The sequence below is a fragment of the Hippocampus zosterae genome, chromosome 12 (assembly GCF_025434085.1).
Source record: "Hippocampus zosterae strain Florida chromosome 12, ASM2543408v3, whole genome shotgun sequence".
Taxonomy (NCBI): domain Eukaryota; kingdom Metazoa; phylum Chordata; class Actinopteri; order Syngnathiformes; family Syngnathidae; genus Hippocampus; species Hippocampus zosterae.
The window spans coordinates 11,433,289-11,456,209 of NC_067462.1; the positions used below are offsets into that span (position 1 = coordinate 11,433,289).

The 22,921-nt window shown below is 44.0% G+C and overlaps 1 protein-coding gene across 2 annotated transcripts in view; it reads left to right on the forward strand.

The window, feature by feature from the left end:
- Nucleotides 1-22,921, forward strand: part of LOC127611118 (neuropilin-2-like) — an 84,948-nt gene that overhangs the window by 26,626 nt on the left and 35,401 nt on the right. For both annotated transcript variants that reach the window (XM_052081452.1, XM_052081451.1), the window contains exons 4-7: nt 3,648-3,875; nt 7,609-7,764; nt 7,842-8,011; nt 13,773-13,928. In XM_052081452.1, coding sequence (XP_051937412.1) covers nt 3,648-3,875; nt 7,609-7,764; nt 7,842-8,011; nt 13,773-13,928 — 710 coding nt within the window. The remainder of the gene's footprint in view (nt 1-3,647; nt 3,876-7,608; nt 7,765-7,841; nt 8,012-13,772; nt 13,929-22,921) is intronic.

A 22,921-nucleotide genomic window follows, 5' to 3' on the forward strand; every position in this document is an offset into this window, starting at 1 on the left:
TTCAGTGTCAAAACAGTCCTTTCTGCTTTCTAACACTCTTGCGGCAAAGTGTATGTTTACTGGCAGGTGGCATGATGGTGGTTTTGCTTTTACAGCTGCTGGACAATGAGTATGACGCCATACCAGCAGGTAAAGCAATTTAGAATAGTCTCACTTGGAATGATGACCTGGCTGCAGACAGTAGGGTAAAAAAAGAAGCAAAATACAAATAAATATGAATAAAGACCATTTTACATACCGTATTATATGACATCTGAGAAGAAGAGGAATAAAGCTGTGCTAAAAACAGGTACAGAAGTCATGTATACTCTCCCTCACTATACTTTGTGAGTGGCTGATATTGGTATGAATGAGTTGAGTGTTATTTGCGGGAGTGTCTTCCAATAAGGAGAGAGTTGGGCTAAGGTTCACATAACAGTTCCTACAATAACAATAAAGATCAGGTACATTGGCAACCGTCACAACGTTTCGAAATGAAAACACTAACTTACATGCTGCAATGACTTTGTGAGCAAGGAGCTGTGGTTGTGATTTAAGGGATGTCCAAGCCTTCATGCAGCTTTTCTTCAATGAGTTTTCTAAGTCTGTAGCCGACCGTCTTATACTCTGCGGCTACAAAGCAGAAATTGGAAATGTACGTGTGTGTGCATGTTTTGGTTAGTCTGTGCATGTGTGCGTGTGTGTGTGTGTGTGTGTGTACCTGGCAAAGAGGGAACATTTTGAACAGTCAAGCTGCTGGAACACAGTTAACAAGATCTTGTTATCCTGGACGGTGCAACTCAACGTCTGTTTGTGTGGGTGACTGTATTTATGTAGTGTATATACGGTGTATATATATATATATATATATATATATATATTGTGTGTGTGTGTGTGTCAGGATGAAAGTGTGTGTGCATCGTAGACACCTTAAGTCTCATTATGATATGACTCAATATGTTGTTCTTATGTGTTCCGCCACACTCCACTTACTGATGTTTTCACCATATTCCCCTAAAGAATCATCAGCATAGTTTATTTATATTTCAATATTCACTGCATCATAAGATTGCGTTAATATTATGTATACAGCGATGTCAAATTAGTGAGTTTTCTGAGTTATTTTGTCAAATGTGGTGGTTGTTTTAAAATATGTGTTTGATATAGCATCTGGTACAGTCTGCTCTTTCTACTAAAAAAAAATGTTTTCCCATTGTTCAAAGTGTGTCATGAATTCATGTTGCTTTGTGTATGAATGATTTTTCTCCCCCGCCTGGAGTCCTTCATCCCTAAGAGTGGATGATGTTAGAGAAGGTCTCTGTCCTAATCCCTGTCTGGGCTGGGGGAGATTGTCTCACAACGTCTTTGTGTTCAGATGAACAGACTTTCACAGTCTGAGTAACAGTCTAGTCAAAGTGGAAAGGGCACATTGGCAGATGCTGAAACATTTCAACCACAGAAAATAATTTGTTGCCAGTTTTGCTTCCCCCCACCCCTCACCCCCATTTTAAATCCCCGCAATACTTGGTACGGTACTGTATATAATACTTGGATATCTTCCTAAAGAGAAAAGGTCTGAAAAGTTAGAAATGCACAAACCCAAAAGGTGCACAAATACAACAACAAACTGTTTGTGTTTACACTTCTGTTACTATGGTAGCTGTAGAAGAATTGCAACCAATGCGCGGGCAGCCCTTTTAAGGCAGCCAATCAAGTTCTGATGTCTAGGCAATGCGCCCCCAGCTGTTATTGTGACCCAGAATTCGCCAGACACATGCCCACGCCCCCTTCGCCCCCCACACACACACATTCATCTCCATACAGTATATGAATGCACAGATTTAGGATGAGCCATTGCAAACAAAGGCAAGTCTGCACGACAACCGCACTAACTTGCACGCTCGGTCCATTATTGCTGTGCAGAGTACTTTACAGTACTGTACATTGTTACACACGGATTGTTTTTCTTTATTCTAATGAATCACTGCACATCATGTTTCAATCCAATACAGTGTTACCTGATATATTACGTTAAATGCAGTCGTCTGACCATCGTTGATACAACTTCTCGTGTTAGGAAGTTAGTTACCGCGACTTGTAATTTTAGCATCCATCAAGGGTGGCAAACTGCAACACTGTACCAACTTTCAAACCACAACAAGATGCTCAAATTCTATGCCCAGTATGTGAATGTGTATTCTGTCTCGCGATGTGTCAGCTGTAGATCATGACCACATTCATGAACCCCTGACTCCTTGGAGCAAAAAATAAAATGACTTTTATATGCGTATGTTGTTACTCTGAAATCAAAATTGACAAATGACTTCTTAATTATTGCAGGGTAGTTTGTAATTATTGCAGGTTGTAGGTACTCATTAGATCAAATGATGTAATGGTAATGAAAGCTTGGGACATTACTGTCTACTGTTCCCCCAGGGAGTCAAAATCTACCCAGCAACCCGAAATCACTGTGCAGTGTAACAATAACAACATTCTTGATGCAGACTGGCAATGACACAGACGAAGCAGAGAAAACACAATTCAACGTGAAGAATGACTAACTAATGTTTTAGTTGCTTTGGTCCATGGTACAGTATTATGAGAAAGACGAGCAACAAGGTGGAAATACGGGTTAAGAGGGCCTGAAAGGAACATATCACATGTGAAAGGAGGGCAGAAGTGTTTATGTGATGTGCATGAACTTGAAGTAATGAAGGCGGGAATAAAATTGCTGCTGGCGACCAAGCTGGTCAGGCGGTCACAAGCATCCACACACACACACACACACACACACACACACACACACACACACATGCCGACAGTCACGCCGTCCCACATTATTGCGGGGGTGAGGTGGGTGACGAGTGAGTAGGTTGGTGCGTCTGATGTCACTACATGTGTGAGAAGGTCATAAGCAAAACAGATTGATGAGTAGGACAGAAGATGTGACGCATAACGTCACTCCATGATTGTTTATTTACAAACATTTATGTACTTGTATTTGGTGAAAGACTTTTGTAACTCAGTAACTTTAGTGGATGCACATAAAATAAAGCACCGCTACTTGAATGCATTTCAACATGCGAGAGTAGATGCTCTCCAAATGTGTTACTTACTTTCTCTTCATTTACTTGTGGGAACATGCAAGCACGGACACCCAAACAGACTGGAGGGAAATGGGTTACTATAAGAGGCTTAGACAGTGGTGTGTGTGTGTGTGTGTGTGTGTGTGTGCGCGTGCGTGCGTGCATGTGTGTTTGGGTGTGCGACTATACATGGTTGAGTAAACGAGAATAATGGTGTCACCACAACCACGCCAATTGTGTGTGACAGAACACTGATAGAGAGAATATTAAAGTCAAGGATTTATTAAAGGGCCCAGATTACCCCTAAAAGCCTTCGTGAGCGAGTATGAGACTATTACGTGTGCGTTGGTGCATTTGTGTACATGTGGGGGTGTGCGACGTTATATGTTTAACTATTAACAGGATAACCAGCGAACCGTGATAGTGTAAATAAACTGCATGGAGAAAAGAATTGGGACACCCTCTGAATGTATTCATCACTAAGGCCGCCCCTTCCAATATCATATCAGAAAGGGTCGTAAGTGACAGTATATACCAGCAGTGATCAGTTTGTCCTAATATACATTGACATCTTCATCCTAGGTTCAGACTGTTCCAGAAACTTCACAAGTCCCTCGGGTCTCATCGAGTCTCCGGGGTTCCCTGACAAGTACCCCCACAACCTGGAGTGCTCCTTCATCATCGTTGTGCCCCCCAGCATGGACGTGAGCCTCACTTTCCTCACCTTTGACCTGGAGAATGACCCCTTGCCTGGAGCAGAGGGGGACTGCAAATATGACTGGTTGGAAGTTTGGGACGGACTTCCAGGAGGTGAGGCAGGCATATGCTTAATTGTGGTTGAGAGTCATGTTAACTAACTCAGCAGCCAGCGCCCTCTTTTGAAGTCATCGAGGAGTCTCGCACATCACCAGCTGCCGTCCGTCACACAAAAGCCTCTACAAAGGTCAAGCGATCGACAAAAGATCAATTGTATTTGGTTCTGAGTGGTATAATGCGCTCCTAGTGTCATACGCTGACTCAAAGTAAGCATCTTAATCCAAATTTTCACCTAAATGTCACAGATCCTTCCTTGGCCCACGTGCCACTCTGAAACCTTTGTGAAAATCAGTTGTGCATTTTCATGCAGTTTTATTGATCTTTTATTGATCTTGACCTGCTTACAGATTTTTTTAAAGTGTATTCTGACATCAAGGGTTCAAAGGTCAAGTTTTCCTGCTCTCTCCGGCACACGCATACATTCTAAAAATGTTCCAATTGACTGAATACTCGAAATTGTCCACTGATGTGATTGACAGCATTGGTGGTTGTTAGTTATGTGCCCTGTGATTGAGTGGCAGTTCGTCCGGAACAACCCCTGCCTCTCACCCAAAGCCAGCTGGGGATAGGAACCAGCTCACCTTCAACCCGAATGGCAAGAAGCACACTAGAAAAAGGATGGATGAATATTTTCAGAGTTAAACCAAGCAGAGCAATGTGTTAATGATGTTCCACCCATCTCGAGTGAAGTGAAATGAAGAGTGTTTCTCCCTGCCCACATCTGTATTGATTTACTTGGAATGCCAACTATTTTAGTAGCGGTGCGTTGGTTGATAAAAGCTGAGCTTCCAGGCAAAATGTTGGCACCTGCATTGGAGAAAACGCATATGTTTTCATGGGGGGAAAATAAAGTGAAAGTTGTTGAGTGGAAGGACAGAGAGAGAGAGCGAGAGAGAGAGAAAATAGGAGGTGGTGGGGGTTAGATTGTTTTTGTTCTTGCTGCTGGAATTACTGGAAAGAGTTGAGAGGGACAAATCCTCAGCACAGTAAGACTGAATATAGTTTCAAGACATGGAAGAGGAAAAAAGAGGAAAGGCGGCGTAGTGGAAAGGCTAAGCAGAAGGAAAACAACAAAGGGTAAGATGAATAAGTGCAGGCCAGAAGACCTCTGGTTTGCCTCCAGAAAGAGGACGGGAGGGGGGAAAATGGGGGGGGGGGGAAATTCAAGGGTGGCTTTTAGGATTATAAGACGAAAAATTCCAAACTCTAATGAAAAAACAAATGAACATCTCCACTAGTTCTGTCAGGAACTGAACCCGTCGTGACATAATTGTAGATCATTCTACTGAAATTTTGAATCGAGTGGAACAAGGGAGGCCTTTTATGACTATCTACAAAAGGTGAATTTAGCACCAGAGGCGCAAATACAGTCAGTTGACGGGACTGCAGCAATTAAACGGGCCTGTAATTGCAGTTCATCTTCACTTAAAAGGGTAAACTTGCACGTGAGGGGAAAATATGACATCAGTTGTCGGGAAGATGAGACAATTGAGTGAGATAACACAAAGCTTTGGAAAGGAAAGTGAAATGAATTGGGAGGATGTTTCAAGGAAAGGAAATCCATTGGGTGAGATCAAAAGGTGAAGGACTTTTGGTTTTAGTGCTTCCAGAGGACAAGTGAGGCAGGAAAAGATAATGACAATGTGATGAAGTGAGGATGCTTGCGCTCCATAACTCACGTGTGCAAATCGGCACTAAGACACGCACCCACACACACAGTTCATTTAGATATAAATAAAATCCATACTGCACATTACAAGGACAGCCATATACTGTACTTTCAGCCGTTTGCCATAAAGCTTTACTGTTCTTACGATAATTTCTTTTTCTTCCCAAAGTGTTTTTTCCTCTTAACACTATCAGGAGAAGAGTTATTACTATTGTTTGCTCAAGAGGCCGATTTCAAATATCCACCCGTTCCCAAAAGAGGGGAAAAAAAATCAATAGCACTGATCGATTGCTGGCTGTTTTCTCATCTTCTACCTCCTCCACAGGCTTCAACATGTGTGCGTGTGTATCTGTGTGCGAGGAGCAAACCAGCTCGTATGAATGTGCTATCCTTGCACCGAACCCTTCACACAAGCGCGCAATTGCACTCAACACATACGCACACGTGGACCCCTGGGCCCGAGATCATGCTCATCTGTTTGTGTTGACATATACAAGTTGCTGTTTCAGAGAAGACGACAGTAGATGCATCACTTAGGTCCTTGAATTTATATACAGACAAACACACACACACATACACACACACGTGCGATTATAGTGTACAGTGTGAAACCACGTACAGCCTACCTTGCAGGGAATGACTAATCGGAAGGGAGGTGGTGACAGGGAAAGGTGTGGGCCTGACTATATTTCAGCAGAGGACAGAATTGGAGAGGTTGGGTGGGGCGAAGAGGGGGTGGGGGTACAATCCAAGAAGGAAAGCATGCTGATAAATGAAAAGGGTGATTTATAGATGATGCGAAGAGTAGAACTACTATAACTTTGTCAAACTGCCAATATAACGGTTAGAATCCAGAGTTTGCTTTTAATTTTGTTGTTATATGAATGCTAGTGTAATGATTGATTATGTAGTCCTTTGGAATAGGTTGAAGAAGACCGTACCGTTGTTTGTATATCTGAACTGTCCACCAGTATTGATGTGAATCTGCACGACAGACACAGCACTTTCATGCGAGTATTACCCCAGTCGTATGTTGGCATTCATCTTCCCAGTGCTCTGTCTAAATCAGTAGTTGTTAACCTGTGTTCGATCGAACCCCAGGGGTTCGGTGAATCGGTCTCAGGGGTTCGGAGGAGCCTCTGCTATGGAGGTTAAGACAAACCCGACTCAATATGGCAATTAGTTATGACATGCCCACTTGGCCATTGCTGGCTGCAGATGATCACATTACATGGCTTGTCCAATCAGTGCTGCAGGAAATTTAGTTCGCTCAGTAGTCAATGTGTGACTGTCGCGATAACATGTTGTCAAATAAAAAAAAAACCATATACTTATGTCTTGAAATTTTATTTACATTTTTCTGTATTAATAAATGCCTTTTTTATGTCTTTAATTTGTAAAAAAAATATATATTTTTTTGTTTTTCACTAATGAAGGGTTCGGTGAATATGCATATGAACTGGTTGGGTTCAGTACTTTGAACAAGGTTAAGAGCCACTGGCTTAAATATATAAGGAGTACTTCATGACACACATCGACTTAAAAACATGTTCACACTTCTACTTGTTTTCTTAATTGTGTTTTAGAAAATAGTGGTGTTAGCTTTCTGTACTCAGTGAGCTGGCCAACTCCCGAGTGGTTGTGGAGCCATCCATGCTAACATTGGGTGAGAGACTACACCTTGGACCGCTTTTTCCATTTGATCACAGGGCACCAGACAGTTGATTCATTCAGGCAAAGAAGCAGTTTCCGCTTCTAGCGTCATATGCCGCATGATTTGAATAAAGCTTTGAAGCCGGTTCTACGGAATTGGAGCTCAGGGTTTGACGCTCGTATCGAACCTTCAGTGTCAAACTGCCAATCACACTCCATAGTAACATTTTTCAAAGGTGTAGTTCATGTGAAATACCCAAGAGAGCTGGTGAAAGGGAATTGAATGCACTTGCGTCATTCATTTCCCTGAGAATGACTTGCATTTAATGGATTGTTGGTTCGTGAACATATCAAATTCTAATTGTCAAAATTCAATTAAGTGGTTTCATTCTTTCGGCTCCCCAGTGGGCCCACTCATTGGCCGATATTGCGGGACCATGGTACCACCGGAGATCCAATCATCTACTGGGATTCTCTCTCTTTCCTTCCACACTGACATGGCTGTGGCGAAAGACGGCTTCTCGGCGCGGTACAACATGACGCACAAGGAAGTCAGTGAAAGTAAGTGGAAGAAAATCTCTTTTGTCCTATTTTTTAAAAACTAAATTCCCATCCTAAAATATTTGCTTTTCGCACAGCGTTTCATTGCAGTAATGCTTTTGGCATGGAATCCGGCAAGATCACCGATGAACAGATCACAGCTTCATCAAGTTTTTATGACGAAAACTGGCTGCCGCATCAGGCCCGACTCAACTACGACAACAACGGATGGACGCCGAATGAGGACAGCAACAGAGAGTACATACAGGTACAGTGCAAGACCGTATGGCCGCATGAGACTAGGACAAAAGTTATTTTTGCCTTCGACAATAGCACGCCAGCTGCCGTATTCCTGAATTGCCGAATCCTATTCAAATCAAAATAGAAATCTCAACTGAAAAGACATTGCATTGTTATTTTAGCAGCATATTTGTCCTTGTGCTGGCAGGTCACACATAATAACTCTCTATTGCTATATTTGTATCAGTAGGCTGGCTAGAGCGAGGGTGGGCGGTGTGGTGTTATCAAGGTTTTGCAGCTCGATGCCTCAGCAAGGCATTGTTTACTGTGTTCCATCACAGTGCCAACTTTGTGCCAGCCACTTGCCAAGCCTGAGTTATGAGCTTGTCTGGTTCATGGGGAATCGGGCAAGGGTGGGGGGCTGAGGTTCACACACTGCTCAGACAGAAATGGATCCACCACGGCCAATGAGGCCCTTCTTCGTAACACCCATTCTGTAAACAATAGATTATCTTGTTGGGTGTCACCTTCCCCGAGCCTCCCAACGGCAGTCCAAGTCTGCTTTATATGAGATGATTTACAAGACCTTTATTCATTTCTAATACGTTTTCAATGACATTCCCCTCCTCTGATACCCATGTAAGTATTGTTTGACCTTTAAACTTAAAAACAACATAACAGACCTTTGCACGCAAATGTCTAGTTGCCCCTCAAGTCATTGTACCCCATAACCTATGACCCTCTAAACTTGAAGACGGTTCATCCCGGGACACAAGCACATGGGGTGCAAACCAGTCCCACATGTGGCACTTTGAGCTTAGAAACATTTCGCAATCGACGCTTTTGCCTTGCATTATAAGAATATGTCATCATGCGGCACAAGAAGGCACGCTTAGGCTGTACTATTTTTTTTGTTTTAATTGTCTCCTACTCCTGGCGCAAAAGAAAAAAGACTTTGAAAGACTAAAGGTTCAGTTGCAATTTGTTCACAAATTGGTTCCTGCCGTTGGAAAGGAACTCTGTCGATGTGCCTCTTCCGGACCTCATATTTGTCTGCAACATGGATCTGAAAGCACTGAAATGAGAACGCATGACAGCAGACTTGGATTTTACAAAGTGAGCGGCATTCACCTTCCGAGGCCCCAATGAACAATGGAGTTGGTTATCCAGATCTTTTTTGGTTCTTTTTTTTTTTACACATTTTGTTTGTTTTCTATCCACACTTGATATTATATCTCTGCATTCAATATGGACAAACAAATGACATTACAGGTTTTAATTCCCTCACTTGGTCGAGAAAATCCCGAGCATATCGGTGCAGCCATGCATCTCTAATTAACTGATTTCTGACAAACCAGCGGAGCATGCTTGCAGTTTAATAACAAAGAAATGAATAAACAAATCACAAACATTTACTCACAATATCCCTTGATTAAAGTATCACGGCAATAAAGCTATTCATGCGTGCATGCCTCGGGCTCTCTGTAGTCTCATTTCAACAGATGGACTTGTTTTACATCTTAAAATATGATTTAAGAGCCAAAGGGGACGCAAGAAGCTGCTGAAAGTTTTTGCGTTTATGAGATTGACCATCTTAATGGATACAATACCATACAATGTAGCGCCTCTGCCTTCGAATGGAGCTGTATCAACAAAAAAAATGTGAACGACAAGTACTGTTTTGGCCAGAATATAAGACAATGTTTTTTTGCATTGAAATAAGACTGAAAAAGTGTGCGTCGTCTTATTTTCGGGGTCTAGACATTATACCCATTCACGACGCTAGATGCTGAACTTGACTCCCCAGGCCAAAGTGAACCCCTGTCACGAAGAATAAAACTAAAAATAGCGGTAGCAGGAAGAAGACAAATAAAAAAATAGCGGTAAGAAAAAAAAGAGAAGAAAATAATAGCAGAGATAGCAGAAAATGGAGAAATGTAGCGACAATATGGAGAAAAGTGGGTCGAAGATCGGCCAGGTTAACCGGCAGCTAAGGAGAAGTTATGATGTCATTTACATTTCAAAAACCAGAAGCCATTCGTTTTGAATGTGATTGCACTTTAGTTCATTCATTCATTCATCTTCCGAGCCGCTTGATCCTCACTAGGGTCGCGGGGGGTGCTGGAGCCTATCCCAGCTGTCTTCGGGCAGTAGGCGGGGGACACCCTGAATCGGTTGCCAGCCAATCGCAGGGCACACAGAAACGAACAACCATTCGCACTCACACTCACACCTAGGGACAATTTAGAGTGTTCAATCAGCCTGCCACGCATGTTTTTGGAATGTGGGAGGAAACCGGAGCACCCGGAGAAAACCCACGCAGGCCCGGGGAGAACATGCAAACTCCACACAGGGAGGCCGGAGCTGGAATCGAACCCTGTGAAGCCGACGTGCTAACCACTGGACTACCGGGCCGCCCCTGCACTTTAGTTGACATATTTAAATGTTCAGATATTAGGATTTGAATGAGGCAATATAACATGCTTTTCCTCTCAAATATTTCGTTAGAATCATTAGTTTCAGATTTACTGTAATTATTTTTTGTATAAAAATTAATTTGGTGTTGAAAAAGTCTTTTTTTCCAAACTTGAGTCTTGAAAAAGAGGGGGTCCTCTTATAATCAGGGCCGTCTTATATTCGGGCCAATACGGTAATAGCCTCGCCGTAGCAAATGTCACGACTCCACGGTGGCCGACTTCTTAGATATGAAACACAGGAAGGAACCACAGCTAAAGTAGGACGTGGTCAAGGTCCCATCAGTCTACACTTCCTTCCTCTCTCACTGCCCAATGAGATAATGGTGCACGCTTTACTGGTCCTCTTACTGATATAGTTGTCAAAATGCAAAAGAAGAACAGACAGAAACCAATGGCAGTTGTTGACATTAGCGCTCCTTCCATGCATTCGGTGGATGGCTTGGTGACGCTCATTCATTCACTGGACGCCGATAGTTTGGGACAGTTGACTGGAAATGAACTTTTACTGGAGGCGACCTCCCGTGTTATCGTTCTGTCCGTCTCTGCTGCTGACCACTGGTTTTGTTATGAGGCCGCCACGTTCCACAGAGCGCCTCAGCTGTTTCCCTGTGTTAACACTCAGCGGTGTGTCGCTCTCTGTTTGTGTGTTGCCGCGTTGGTGTGTATGTGAGTGGGCAAACGGCTCCAGTCTTGACAAGCAGCTGTCATAAATGCCCTCATGCCCGGCCAGTATGCTTGAATCTTGCACCTTGTGCGTGGGCGTGTCCTTGTGTGTTTGCGTGCATGTCCATGAATGTGTATGTTCGTGTGAGTCTGTGTGTGTCCATTAGTGTTTGAAACCAAGTGTCCTTTTGTGTGTGGGTTTGTGTATATGTCTCAGTGTTTGTGTGTTCATTTGTGATTGTTTGTTTTTATGTCAGCGTGTGTGTGTGTGTGTGTGTGTATGTGTGTGTGTGTGTCTGTCAGCGTGTGTGTGTGTGTGTGTGTGTGTGAGTGAGAATGCAGCTCAAGCATGCTTTGCTGTGCTAACCTGAACAAGCCCCTTTCACATTGTTTCTGCACAACCAGTGCATCATAGAGACAATATTTTAAAATGGAGCGAAATGTGTTCACATCCAATCACAGAGTTTCTCAGCTCCCGTTCACGCAGGCACCATCCCACCACCGTTTTCGCTCGATTACTACCTCCAAAGCCGGAAAATGTGTGGGTTGACTTCAACCCACAATCCAGTCACTTTGGTATTCATTCACACAGATGGGTGGCGAGGGGAAACTACTTTGCCTTTCGTAGGCAGTCCGAAAGGGGCTTCTTACCCTTCCGCTCTCTTCTATTCCTCTCGCTTTGTGGTCCACTGTGAGGCTTGGCGCAGATTGATGATGCGAGTGCTGGTGGCTGCGTTATTCCAATAGTTGTGTGATTGATGAGTAGTCTTTCCAGGGAAGCTTCACTTAGCATCTGTCTCTATCTCTCGGTTCGAGCTCTTATTTGGTCTTCACCTCCTTCTTTTTCTTTTTCCGCGTCTCACTCACTCCTCACCTCTTCTCAGCCGCTCTTATGTGTTCTTCTCCTCAGCTCAAGACTATCGATTAGGTGTCTTGGTAGATCTCTGTCTGGGCCTAAGTGAGCAAGTGTGTGTGTGTGTGTGTGTGTTGTGGGAGGCATCTAAAACACCTGTCTTCCTGACAGGTAACAAACACAGCGTTTTGCCTCCCCCGGTGAGGCGTATTGTACCCTGGTGGGCCGCTCAGCATTCGCACGCATAATATACACATCACACATTCTGACTGAGCGAACATCTCCAGTGTTGTTGTTGTATAAGATTTGTATTCAGACAACATAGCATAGAGTTGCAGCGTCTGCCTCGCAGTCAGAGGATTTGGGTTTGAAACTCCTTTGTCTTTATCTCTAAGGGGCGTTTGTATATTCTCCCTGAGCTTGCATGGATTCTGTCTGGGTACTGTCTTGGTACTTCCTACCACAACCCCAAAAGTGGAGAGTGGCTGCCTTTCTAGCAGCTCCTATATTTTGTTGTTCTACTTCTTCCTTTCATCGCTTTGCTGCTGTGAATTGGAAATTTCTCCATTGCGAGACTAATAAAGGTTTTCTTATCTTATCTTAAAAGTTAATAGTGATGTAAGACTGCACTGAGTCATACTATGAGGAGGTTCTCATATTTTGGTGACGTCAATTGCAAGCGGTCCTCAGTTTATGATAGAGGTGCGGCAAGGATGTATTCTGTCATTAACCTACATGTACATGATAAATCAGAATTAGATTATTTGTATTGAAAAACATTCATTTGGGCGGTAACTGAGCTTGCTTTCTGCAGCAACAAGACTACTTACAACACAGCACAAACCAACGCCCCCCCGCCCCTTATTATTCTGTTATTCTGTATGTAGTATACAGAGTGGTTTAGCAAGGTTACTGAAAGTCATTGTGAGGCTTCACTTCTTGAACTGAGCTATAGCCAATTCCAGGAAATGTCCCTAATACATAAAATGTTCCGACAAAGAGCAGACGCAAGGTCGAAATTGCAGTTCAGGTAAGATGCCACATGTATCAGCAGCGGGTCCCGCAAGCGGCGTAGCATGCACAATCAGGCTGGAGAGGTGATTATAGCTATTGTATGGCAGGAAATTAAAATGAGCCCCTGGTCATCACTATTGATCTGCCAAAGGAGAGAGAGCGAGGCAAGACAGAAAGCGAGATGAGGAGCATAAAAGCAGAATGGGGAAGGTGAGAAATGGTTGCTGAATAGTTGATGTCCGTATTTGCATGTTTATGTCTGTCTTCAGGCAGTTTCCACACTTTAAGACATTAATTGTGAGGGCCCATTGACAGTTTAAGGATTCAGAGTCACGGACCTGAATTTCAATTAGGTTAAATATAGATTAGCGCAGATGGGGATGCAAGATTTTATATTCTTTTTTTTTTTTTTATGTTCACTTCACCTTTCTCGCCATGTTTGCAAGTTTTATCATCCATGGAAGTCATATTGACATTTGTGTATTTGTTTGTGTGCAACCTCTTGTCAGATGTCCCAGTACTGTATACTGTATGCCGGTTTGTTACAATGGAAACGTAATTTTCCAGTAATCTTCACCATTACATTTTGTTGAACATTTGCATAAATGTGCTGTCTTCTTGCAGGGCCAGTAGCAGTCATATCAAACCAAGTTGAATGTGGGGAAATCTGTGTAAAATCTACCCCCAGCACGTTGTCATTTGTCATCCTTCGGGGTCTCAGTAACTCAATAGCCAAGTATTATCCTCACGCAGATTTTGTTTCCTCTTATATTTGCTGACAGGTGGACCTCTACACGTTGAAGGTGATCACAGGCATCGCCATGCAGGGCGCCATTTCCAAGGAGACGCAAAAGTCATACTTTGTGACTACTTTCAAGCTGGAGGTCAGCACCAATGGCGAGGACTGGATGGTTTACAGACACGGCAAGAATCATAAGGTAGGGTCAGAGCCCACCCGCATTCACGTAATCCTTCACGAGTACGGGTTGGAAAAAAAGGCAACTACAAATAGTCTGGATGATCTTGGGTGAAGCTGAGGCCATGACACGGGCATGTGCGCTCATTGCTGAGAGAAACACGAGACGGAATATTCAGCAACACGTTAACCACAACCCCCCGCCCCCCAGCCCCCCCAAAGAAAATCCAACCTGTGTGCTTGCAAATACAGCCACCATCATTCATTCGGCTTAATTTCTTTATTTATCTTTTAACGAACAAGCACACGTCTCCGAAACTCCTAATGATACCTTACATCATCGCATGTGACCACACTGCACAATCTGCTTTTCCCATCACATCTGATTACTGTTAGTTACTTGTGAAACGCTCTGACTGTCTGTGTGAACACTCTTTTAAGCTGCTTCTGTAAGGTAGTAAAGCATTAAGGTTACACTCCAGTATAGAGATGCTGCGAAGAACACAAGCAGATGGTATCAGGGGTCTTAGAATCATTGCCACCGCGGTTAAAAGGAAAAAGCATTCCTGCACTGGTCCAGTGGTTGTGGCCGTTTTTACCATCACAGACTTTCCTCCCGTGCTAGCGGTCCACACATATTGTCCTGCGGTCTATCACTATGTCTAGGGCTAGACTGGAAAATCCATACAAAGTCTTAAAACTCGACAGGGGGAAACTCGAGAAGCAATGAAAGCATGCTTGATGTTTTATTTTTTGGGGGTGGGAGTTGCAAACCCAAAAGGTTTGCAAAAGCCGTGGGATTGATTAAGATTCCTATTTCTATTTTTTGGTTGGGTAAAAGCAAAAGAGAGAAAAAAAACAGCATGTCGAGGGATGGTAATGAGGCTTTGGAAATTGAATTTTTCATAGATGAAGCATGAGGGTGAGTTCATGTCGAAGTGGAAGGAACTCAGTTGGATGATGATGTTTTGTGGTTGGTACCAGCTCCCATAATCCTGCTTGATTCCACCATAACCATAGAAATCTGTTTCACAGCTGAATGCGGACAGCGACACAGATGGGGCGAGCGTGTGCTACTCCTTTTTTGCCTGAGTTATATCTTTTGGGGGTTGGGGGAGGGGGCTGACATGGTGAAAATATCCATCCCCTTGTCTTGTACACGCATCCCCTCACAAAAAGATCCACTCACATATTGCGTCTGACAACCATTTTGGAAGGAGCCGTGGTGAGTCAGAGACATTTTTGAATGATAATAGTGCTTCCAAGAGTGTTCCTCCTCACTTGCCATGTTGTGACTGTGCAGGCGCTAGGCTGCATAATAAACAAAACTACATTCGAGCGTCGCGCACTTGTTGGGCTCTTGTGATTTGCCTTTAGAAATAACGTACATAATGTACAGAGAGTTCATCATAATAGATAATAAAAGTCAATGCACGCCCCATGCTTTTTATTTTAGGTCACCCCCCACAGCTATGCAGCCCATTGCAGCCCTCAAACATCGCACATGCCTGAAAGCATACACATAAGGATTTGCCATCTCAGTTAAACAGGTTTAACGTTCATAATTTTCCGACCAGATCGGGGAGGGAGAAGCTGGGGGAACACTCTGAGCAGCCCCTACACAGCAGGAGAATCATTCCAAATAATCCCCCAAAAATGTTGAGACAGCTGATAGTCGGGCTTTTGACATGCTCAAATTCATTTTGATTGTTAATGTGTATCAAAAGCCCAATTAACACAACAACAACACAGTTTTGGAGCCTGAAGACACAGAGTGAAAATAGATCTCAAAAGGATGTTTTTATTTTTATTTTTATACCACGCAGAAAGGAAGACGAGAGATCTTGGCATGTGCAAGGACGCCTCAACAAAAACACAAATAGTCAACCAATGCCAGGCTTTCACTGACACTTTTAGATCAAATTCTGTGTTCCTTGACAAAGTCGCAGTTGCTAACTACTGACCCGGCATGCATATTACTATTCCATATTGGCATGTTTTTAACAGTCCTTGTGGTTGGTTGTGGATTGTTTCGAAACTTTCCCAAATGCGAGGGGAAAAAAAGTTTCTCTTGGCCATTGTCATGTAAATGTTCCGCTCAGGGTCATTACCTCTTTCATTTGTTAGATGATACTGTTCCCACTGGTTTTAATGCTGCAGTGTTATTCATGAAGTCATAAAAGATGAAGCAACATTTTTGGATCAAGCTCACGCAAGAGAACCCGCTGACAATTTATCTACTGATGAAATTTTTGTATCATCCGGCGCCCGATGGCTCTTCTCAGTTGTCATACCTCACACGAGGAAGCGGCGGCATTCTAAATAGCGTCAGCGGCTATAACGCATAAATCATTAAACAACACTGGTCAAAAATATTTGTTTCTCTCTAGTATGGATCCCATTACAACAGGCTCAGATGGAAGCATTTAGTTCAAAAATGTACCTTTTATATGAATGACAGATGAGAAAATAATTGTTTTCCGACACGCCTTAGAGAGCTGCTATAGGATCCTTCAAGTAGAAAAAAAATAACAGTCCCTAATAAAGTGACCACATGCCAGGGGTTTTCATTTATTCACTCCTTCTTGAGTTCTCTGTAAATCTCTCCATCCATCAGGGGCTCCCTCTTGACCGCTCATGCACACCCTTCACATCCTCATTTGCATTATCCTTCTCCCCCCTTTGTGTCCACTTCTCATCTTTTCCATTACCTTCCCTTCCGCGAATAGACAATGGGGGAAGTTTATGCTGCTGGAATAAATGACCGGCACGTTAATCTCTGCGAATCGTTGCCATTTGTATTTTATGAGCAAGAAACATAAAAGAAGGTCGACGTATAATGAGCGTTAGCGGATTTTACCCTGAGTAGAAAGCACTTATCGCAATTGCAACTGTTTATTACAGGCAGAAAAGTAAACGCGCACTCTATGACCATATACAAATAAGGAATGTATGTTAACATCTGGAGAGAGAGAGAGAGAGAGAGAGAGACCGTCGGGGAAGCACAACTGTCAACATGCAATAGTGATTTGTGCGATCAGTAATGTGGTTGATAATGTCATCCAGGGTCTAAGGGTCAGCCAGATGAGACATATGGAAAACGCTGTGACTTGCAGCGAAGTAAGAGCAATGCAAACAAAAGATCAAGCGGTCCACTGAGCTGATAGAGTGGACGGAGCCGCTCTAGTGAGTCGGGAACCCCGAGGAAGAACGTTTCCTGGGAAGAAGCGAGTGAAGGAAAAATGGCAGAAGGCTGGAATGAGGTGTACACGAGGCGGGAAGCGGGGAACGAAATGAGGTTGGAATGGATGGATGGGAGCGCGAATGGCGCCAGGGAGCAGGAGGGGAATAATGAGAATAGCAGACGAGGGTGTTGCCGGCGCAGATGTCTCTAGATAGATCCGCTGGCCTCCGGAACGTAGCCGGCGCGGAGGTGAAGAGAGGGGAGAGAAAATAAAAGGACAAGTGCGAGTACATGGAGAGGAAGGCTGGGAGTTGAGGAGAAATCAAGAGGGAGGCTGAGGTCAAAGCAGACGTGATGAATGAAGACGCTCTGTGAGGAAATGGAGAGGAAAAGGACAAATGGGGAAATTATCAGGTAGTCATGTATCATTTCCTTTCTAAAACATTTGGACTGAACACCAACACACACACACACACACACGCGGTACAAATGAACTGTCCCGCCGTGTGCGTCTGTGCGTGTGTGATGAGATGCGAGGAGATGGAAGACGTTTTACTATTTTATAACTCTGTCCACACACATATTCACAAAAGACGCACATTCTAGACTTTTGAATAATTCAGTGTGTCTGCACTGGTTCTTGCTGGCTGACTGTAGCGGGGACCCGTAGGCTCACGACACCGCACGCACAAAACTGGACCCACCTGCTCTTCAGTTCGGTGAGCGCGTTGTATTCCTTGCTTGTGCTCGGTGCCGAGGTTAGTCGACAGACACGCAAGTTTGTCGTCGGTCCCTGCAAAACATTGTTTACTTCCATTACTTCTGCGCCTCGATCACCTTTCATCATTTACAAAGATTTGGCCTTTGGCTTGTTGTATATTTTCAACCTTGACTGTACTCGAAGCACTTTAACGCTGCCTCCTTTATTCACCTCCTGATGGCAAAGCATCAGGAGCAACCTGTGGTTCAATGTCCTGGTCACAGTCTCTTTATTCTCACGAGTGAACCCAAAGCCTTCGCAGACGGTATTTTTCGACCTGAAGTTGGCCGTATAACAAGTGTAGCTCTGACCGATCACCCAGACGATGAAAAAATTCTGATGTCATGGAGGTCTAGCGAGCTGGCCCATGGGAGAGAGAGAACATGTTTGAAATCTGGTTGCGGAAAGAAATGGCCCGATTGCTAACATGTTACAGGACCTCTACTAATTCTGAAGTGCTAATTTTAATGTCCTACAAATATTGAGTGTAATTATGATTTTACTCCTACGTTAGCGTGGGACTACAGCGCATTCTATCTTGTTGTTATATCGCTGCCGAAGGAATGGAACGCCGTTGCGATCCTGGTATCAGCCGGTCCTTTCTTGTTAACATCAGTCCATTAACAAAGCTTCACAAAACACACACACACAGTCCATTAGTTGATTGCCATCCAAGCATTTTAGAGATTGTTAACAGTAAATTGAGGAGTTTAAGAGCTGGGTGGGTGACTACCTATCACCTGGCACCCCCCGCAGTGAATGCTCACTTGCGCAGCCGAAAACACGGTTGTTAATGTGTGTATACAAACACCAGGTTGGGCATGAATAATTCATTCGTGTGATCACACAGTTGTCTTCAAGAAAATAGTCCTTCATTATCCATACCCCTGATCCTGTTCAGGTTTCCGGAAAGCTGGAGTGTATTACAGCTGACCTTGGCCTAAAACCGACGACATGCCGGTCCGGTTACTGCTCAGGCACAGGGCACACAGAACCATTCACCGACTCTGAGTGGGAATTGAACCCACGCTACCTTCAAAAAAGTTGGTCGGGAGTGGTAGCGTACATTGGAATTCTCCATGGAAAGCAGAGAAGCAAAGCAGTTTTTTTCATAACGATATCACATTACAAAGCTTTATTCCCTGTATGCCGATGTCTTTTATTATATTTGTGGGGGCGCAAAGAATATGGCATTGTGAAGAAAAAAATGGCATTGACATCCCCTGTCATTTCATAGACAATCTTAATTCGCAGCGTTAATATCTGTGAAGGTCTGGACAGAAGTCAGAGTGCCATTCCAGTATTGGGAAAAGAAAAAAAAAAGCATTCATAGCTCAAGATAAGGTCACTGTGTTAAATATGCACAGTAGCCTTGCACTAAAGGGATTTGCATTTACTTAGGGGTTGTAAAACAACATTGGTCACAGTGGAAGCCGTTCTACATTTGCAGCTCTGTTTGGTGACCCCGAACAAAGCTCTGTGTGTATTTGTGTACATGAGCTGACTGAGGAAATGTTTCACTGGCCACCGAGGGAAATCACAAAGCCACCACCAGCCCCAAATCCTCAGAGTCCGACTTTATAATTATACTTTTTACCCAGTGACACACTCACACACGCTTGTAATTGCTCTCCCATTATGTCTTTTGGGGCCTCTTGGCATTTTTCCATCATTTAACTGGCATTGAGGCCATTAGAGGGGTACCGGTTCAGCGAGTCTGCCTTCGTATCGTACCCCCGTTCAGTCCTGGGTTCAATCCCCAGTTGGCCCGGTGCCTTGATCGTTCTCTTGTAAATCAGAGAGCTTCTTTATTCACACTTTTTCACCCCTGAAGGCTTCCGTTGTTTAATGGTTCGGAACCGGGAAGAAATGATGAATCCGCCCGCACGAAACGCTCAAAACAAAACAAGGCAAACGTCTATAAATGAGTACCCAAGCAAGTAATTGCGAGGCCTTTGGCTCTGGTGGACGGGCGTTACTGCACTCACCACGTTGTTTCCGACGCCGCCGTAACGGAAGAGCGAGGCACAGAGGAGAAACGGCTGTAGTGAAACAACAGGAGGTAGTTTATGTCGAGATGAACATGTTTTCATGACAGAGAAACAGAGTGAAGACGTCAAAGTAAAAGCCAGAAATAGGCAAGAGAATACGAAATGAGAAGCCCAGCTGTGTTTGCCTGAACCGAGCCCAATGCAGATGACAGCCATAAACGTACATGACACTGTCAGATGCAGACGCAAATGTTAAGTCATGATGTCAGATGATGAGAAGAACACTTTTGGCAATGTGAGACCGCATCCACTGGCTTTTCATCCACTTGTGTGTGTTGTGTCTTAGGGGAAATCGTTTTTGTGTGTATGCGCACTTGGTGGGACGTGTCGAGCACCAGCAGTCGAAAGACGGTGTGTTCTGTGGAATGTGTTTAGAAGACAGTTGAGACTGGATGAGCGTGTGCGTGAATGTGTGTGTGTGTGTGTGTGTGTTTTTTCTCTTCTCACTGTGTGTCAAGGAATAAAGACTGTGTTTTTCTTTGCTCGTCTGTATGTGTGTTTAACCAAGGGGACGTGAGAAGAGGATGCTTACACCCTTTGATTTACGACACACAAGGTTGCCGCAGACCGCGTGAGTCTTGACGTTAACCTTTGCACTCACGTTGCTCTTTGTGAAGAGGAACGTTAGGGACAGTGCATTTCTGTATGCAACTCGGGTTCGTGTGTAACGAGGGAGTATTTATTTATGGATCTTGTCATGGTGAACGGACCACCGTGAACCATAAATATGTGCTGCGGTGATTAACCGTAGCCTGTATTTTTGCTCCCACTAATAAAACACGCCAGTGCCATGACTTTGTATATGCAAGTGTTCAACAAACAAGAACATCCAGTATTTTTTTGCATCGATGCTCCTTACATTAACAAAATAATTACTACTGTCAACACAAATCGCTGGTTAGATCAAGGACACTCTTCTAGGGTTGTGGGCGAGCCCGACACCGAGCCCAGACCTCACTCTTTCTAGGAGCACATGAAATGCATGATGGGGGTGCTAGTTATAATACTATGCATAATCGATATGAATGAATTAATTGTCATAAATATTCTTATTGTTGTCCTATGAACAACTGTGCGTGTGTGCGCAACAGTGCAACGTTCTACAGGTTCTTTGGGAGTAACACTTGCTTACTCAACATTTTTGTCTTCAAGAAAGGACCTCACGCCATTTACAATGTTGCTGATGCACGAAAAATAAAATGCCTTCCCTGTACACATTCACAGACTTATACATGATACGATACACGGTCCAATACATCTTTACTGATGTCGCGGAAATGAGAGGAAAAGCCCTTGGGGAGAACATTATCTGCGAAATATAAACCTAACCTCAGCAAGTCACAATTCACGACACTGAGATATGTTCTGAATGGTGGATGTAAACAGTAAAGACTCTCATTACCCCCATAAAGGGATCAATCATAATACGCACTGAGAACAGTATTTTCAGCAAAAAAGGCTCTCGCTTTAGCTCCGGTGCTTGAAACTGCTACTTAGGTTTTTCTTGATTTTGTTGTTGTGTCACCAGCAGGTGGCAGACTAGAGCCAATCCTTCAGTGTTCTCACCTGCGGCCAATGATCTCGTCATGCAGCCATGTATTTAAGGATTGACAAAAACAGCCTGCAGTTGTTGGATTATTATTGACCTTGTTGCTGCGCTCGCTCGGATTTTCATGTTCTAGATCTCTCGCTCTTGTCGTAATTGTTTCTGGTTCTCTTGGTTCTACGTTTTTGTAAGTATAGTCTTAGTTTCGGCACTTGATCTTGCTTTGCTTTTGTCGAGTGAAGTGGACTCTTGAGGTTCGGTTTGGTGTTCTCAGGAAAATTATTTCCTTGGGCCAGACTCTCGTAACCTCTACGTAAGCGTGTGGGGGAGGGGTGGCTCTAAGCAGCACGTGGGGTAATCATGATCACCGCAGATTGAGCGGTAAACTCCGGCACAATTGTGTCCCACCAGAAAAGCAATTGCGGATGTGCCCGGAGAGCATGCGATGTCAGACTTGCAGATAGCTTCGTGATCATCTACGAATAAGAAAGATAAGTGTTTGCTGATGGCATGTCCCTGACTGTTATATACTGCATATACTATATGCTATGCTAAATTGGCTAGCAGATGCTAAGAGCTTATTGTCCATCCGTTTTCTCAACCGCTTTGTCCTCACGGGGAATGCTGGAGCCTATCTCAGCTGTCTTCGGGCAGTAGGCGAGGGACATCCTGAACTGGTTGCCAGCCAATCGCAGGGCACATAGAGACGAACAACCATCCGCGCTCACACTCGCACCTACGGACAATTTGGAGGGTTCAATCGGCCTGTCATGACTGTTTTTGGAATGTGGGAGGAAACCGGAGTACCCGAAGAAAACCCACGCAGGCACCGGTGGAACACAGGAGGGCCGGCACTGGGATCGAACCCATGACCTCTGCACTGTAAGGTCGATGCGCTAGCGCAGGTGCTCTTAGGTAAATGTCGGTGACGTTTGGATGCTTTATGGCGTAGCTCCTACTTGGCACTTTCCCGGTGGAAAACCAAACTAGTTCTTCCTAAGAACCTGTTAAGCACCAACTAAGCACAGCACTGTCCCGAGTGCCAAACGAGCAACATTTTTTCGGGGGGAGAAGGGGTGGAAAAGACATATGAGACCCTCCTGAGGACAAGCAGCTCTCCAGAAAATGAAGGGATGGGTGACAATCTGAAGTCCCTCAGAAATTATGTTGTTTTGGGTCTTTTGTAACAAACCCAGTGTAGACAACCGCTTTTGGGAGGGGTTGCATTTGAATCTGCTTGTCATGATTCGGTTTAGGGACCAACAGGTGGCACTGTAGGGCTCCCCTGGCAGCTGCACACCTGTTGGTCATAACTAATTGGGGCTTTAAAAGGACTCCCAGCCCGAACACTCAGTGTCGGGTCATTGTTTGTTCTCGCTACTGTCATGTGTGTTGCTGTTTGCTCTTGTTTTCTGTCATGTTTAGTTCATTGTTATGTTTTAGATTTAGTCATGTTTTTTGTTTGATACTTTGT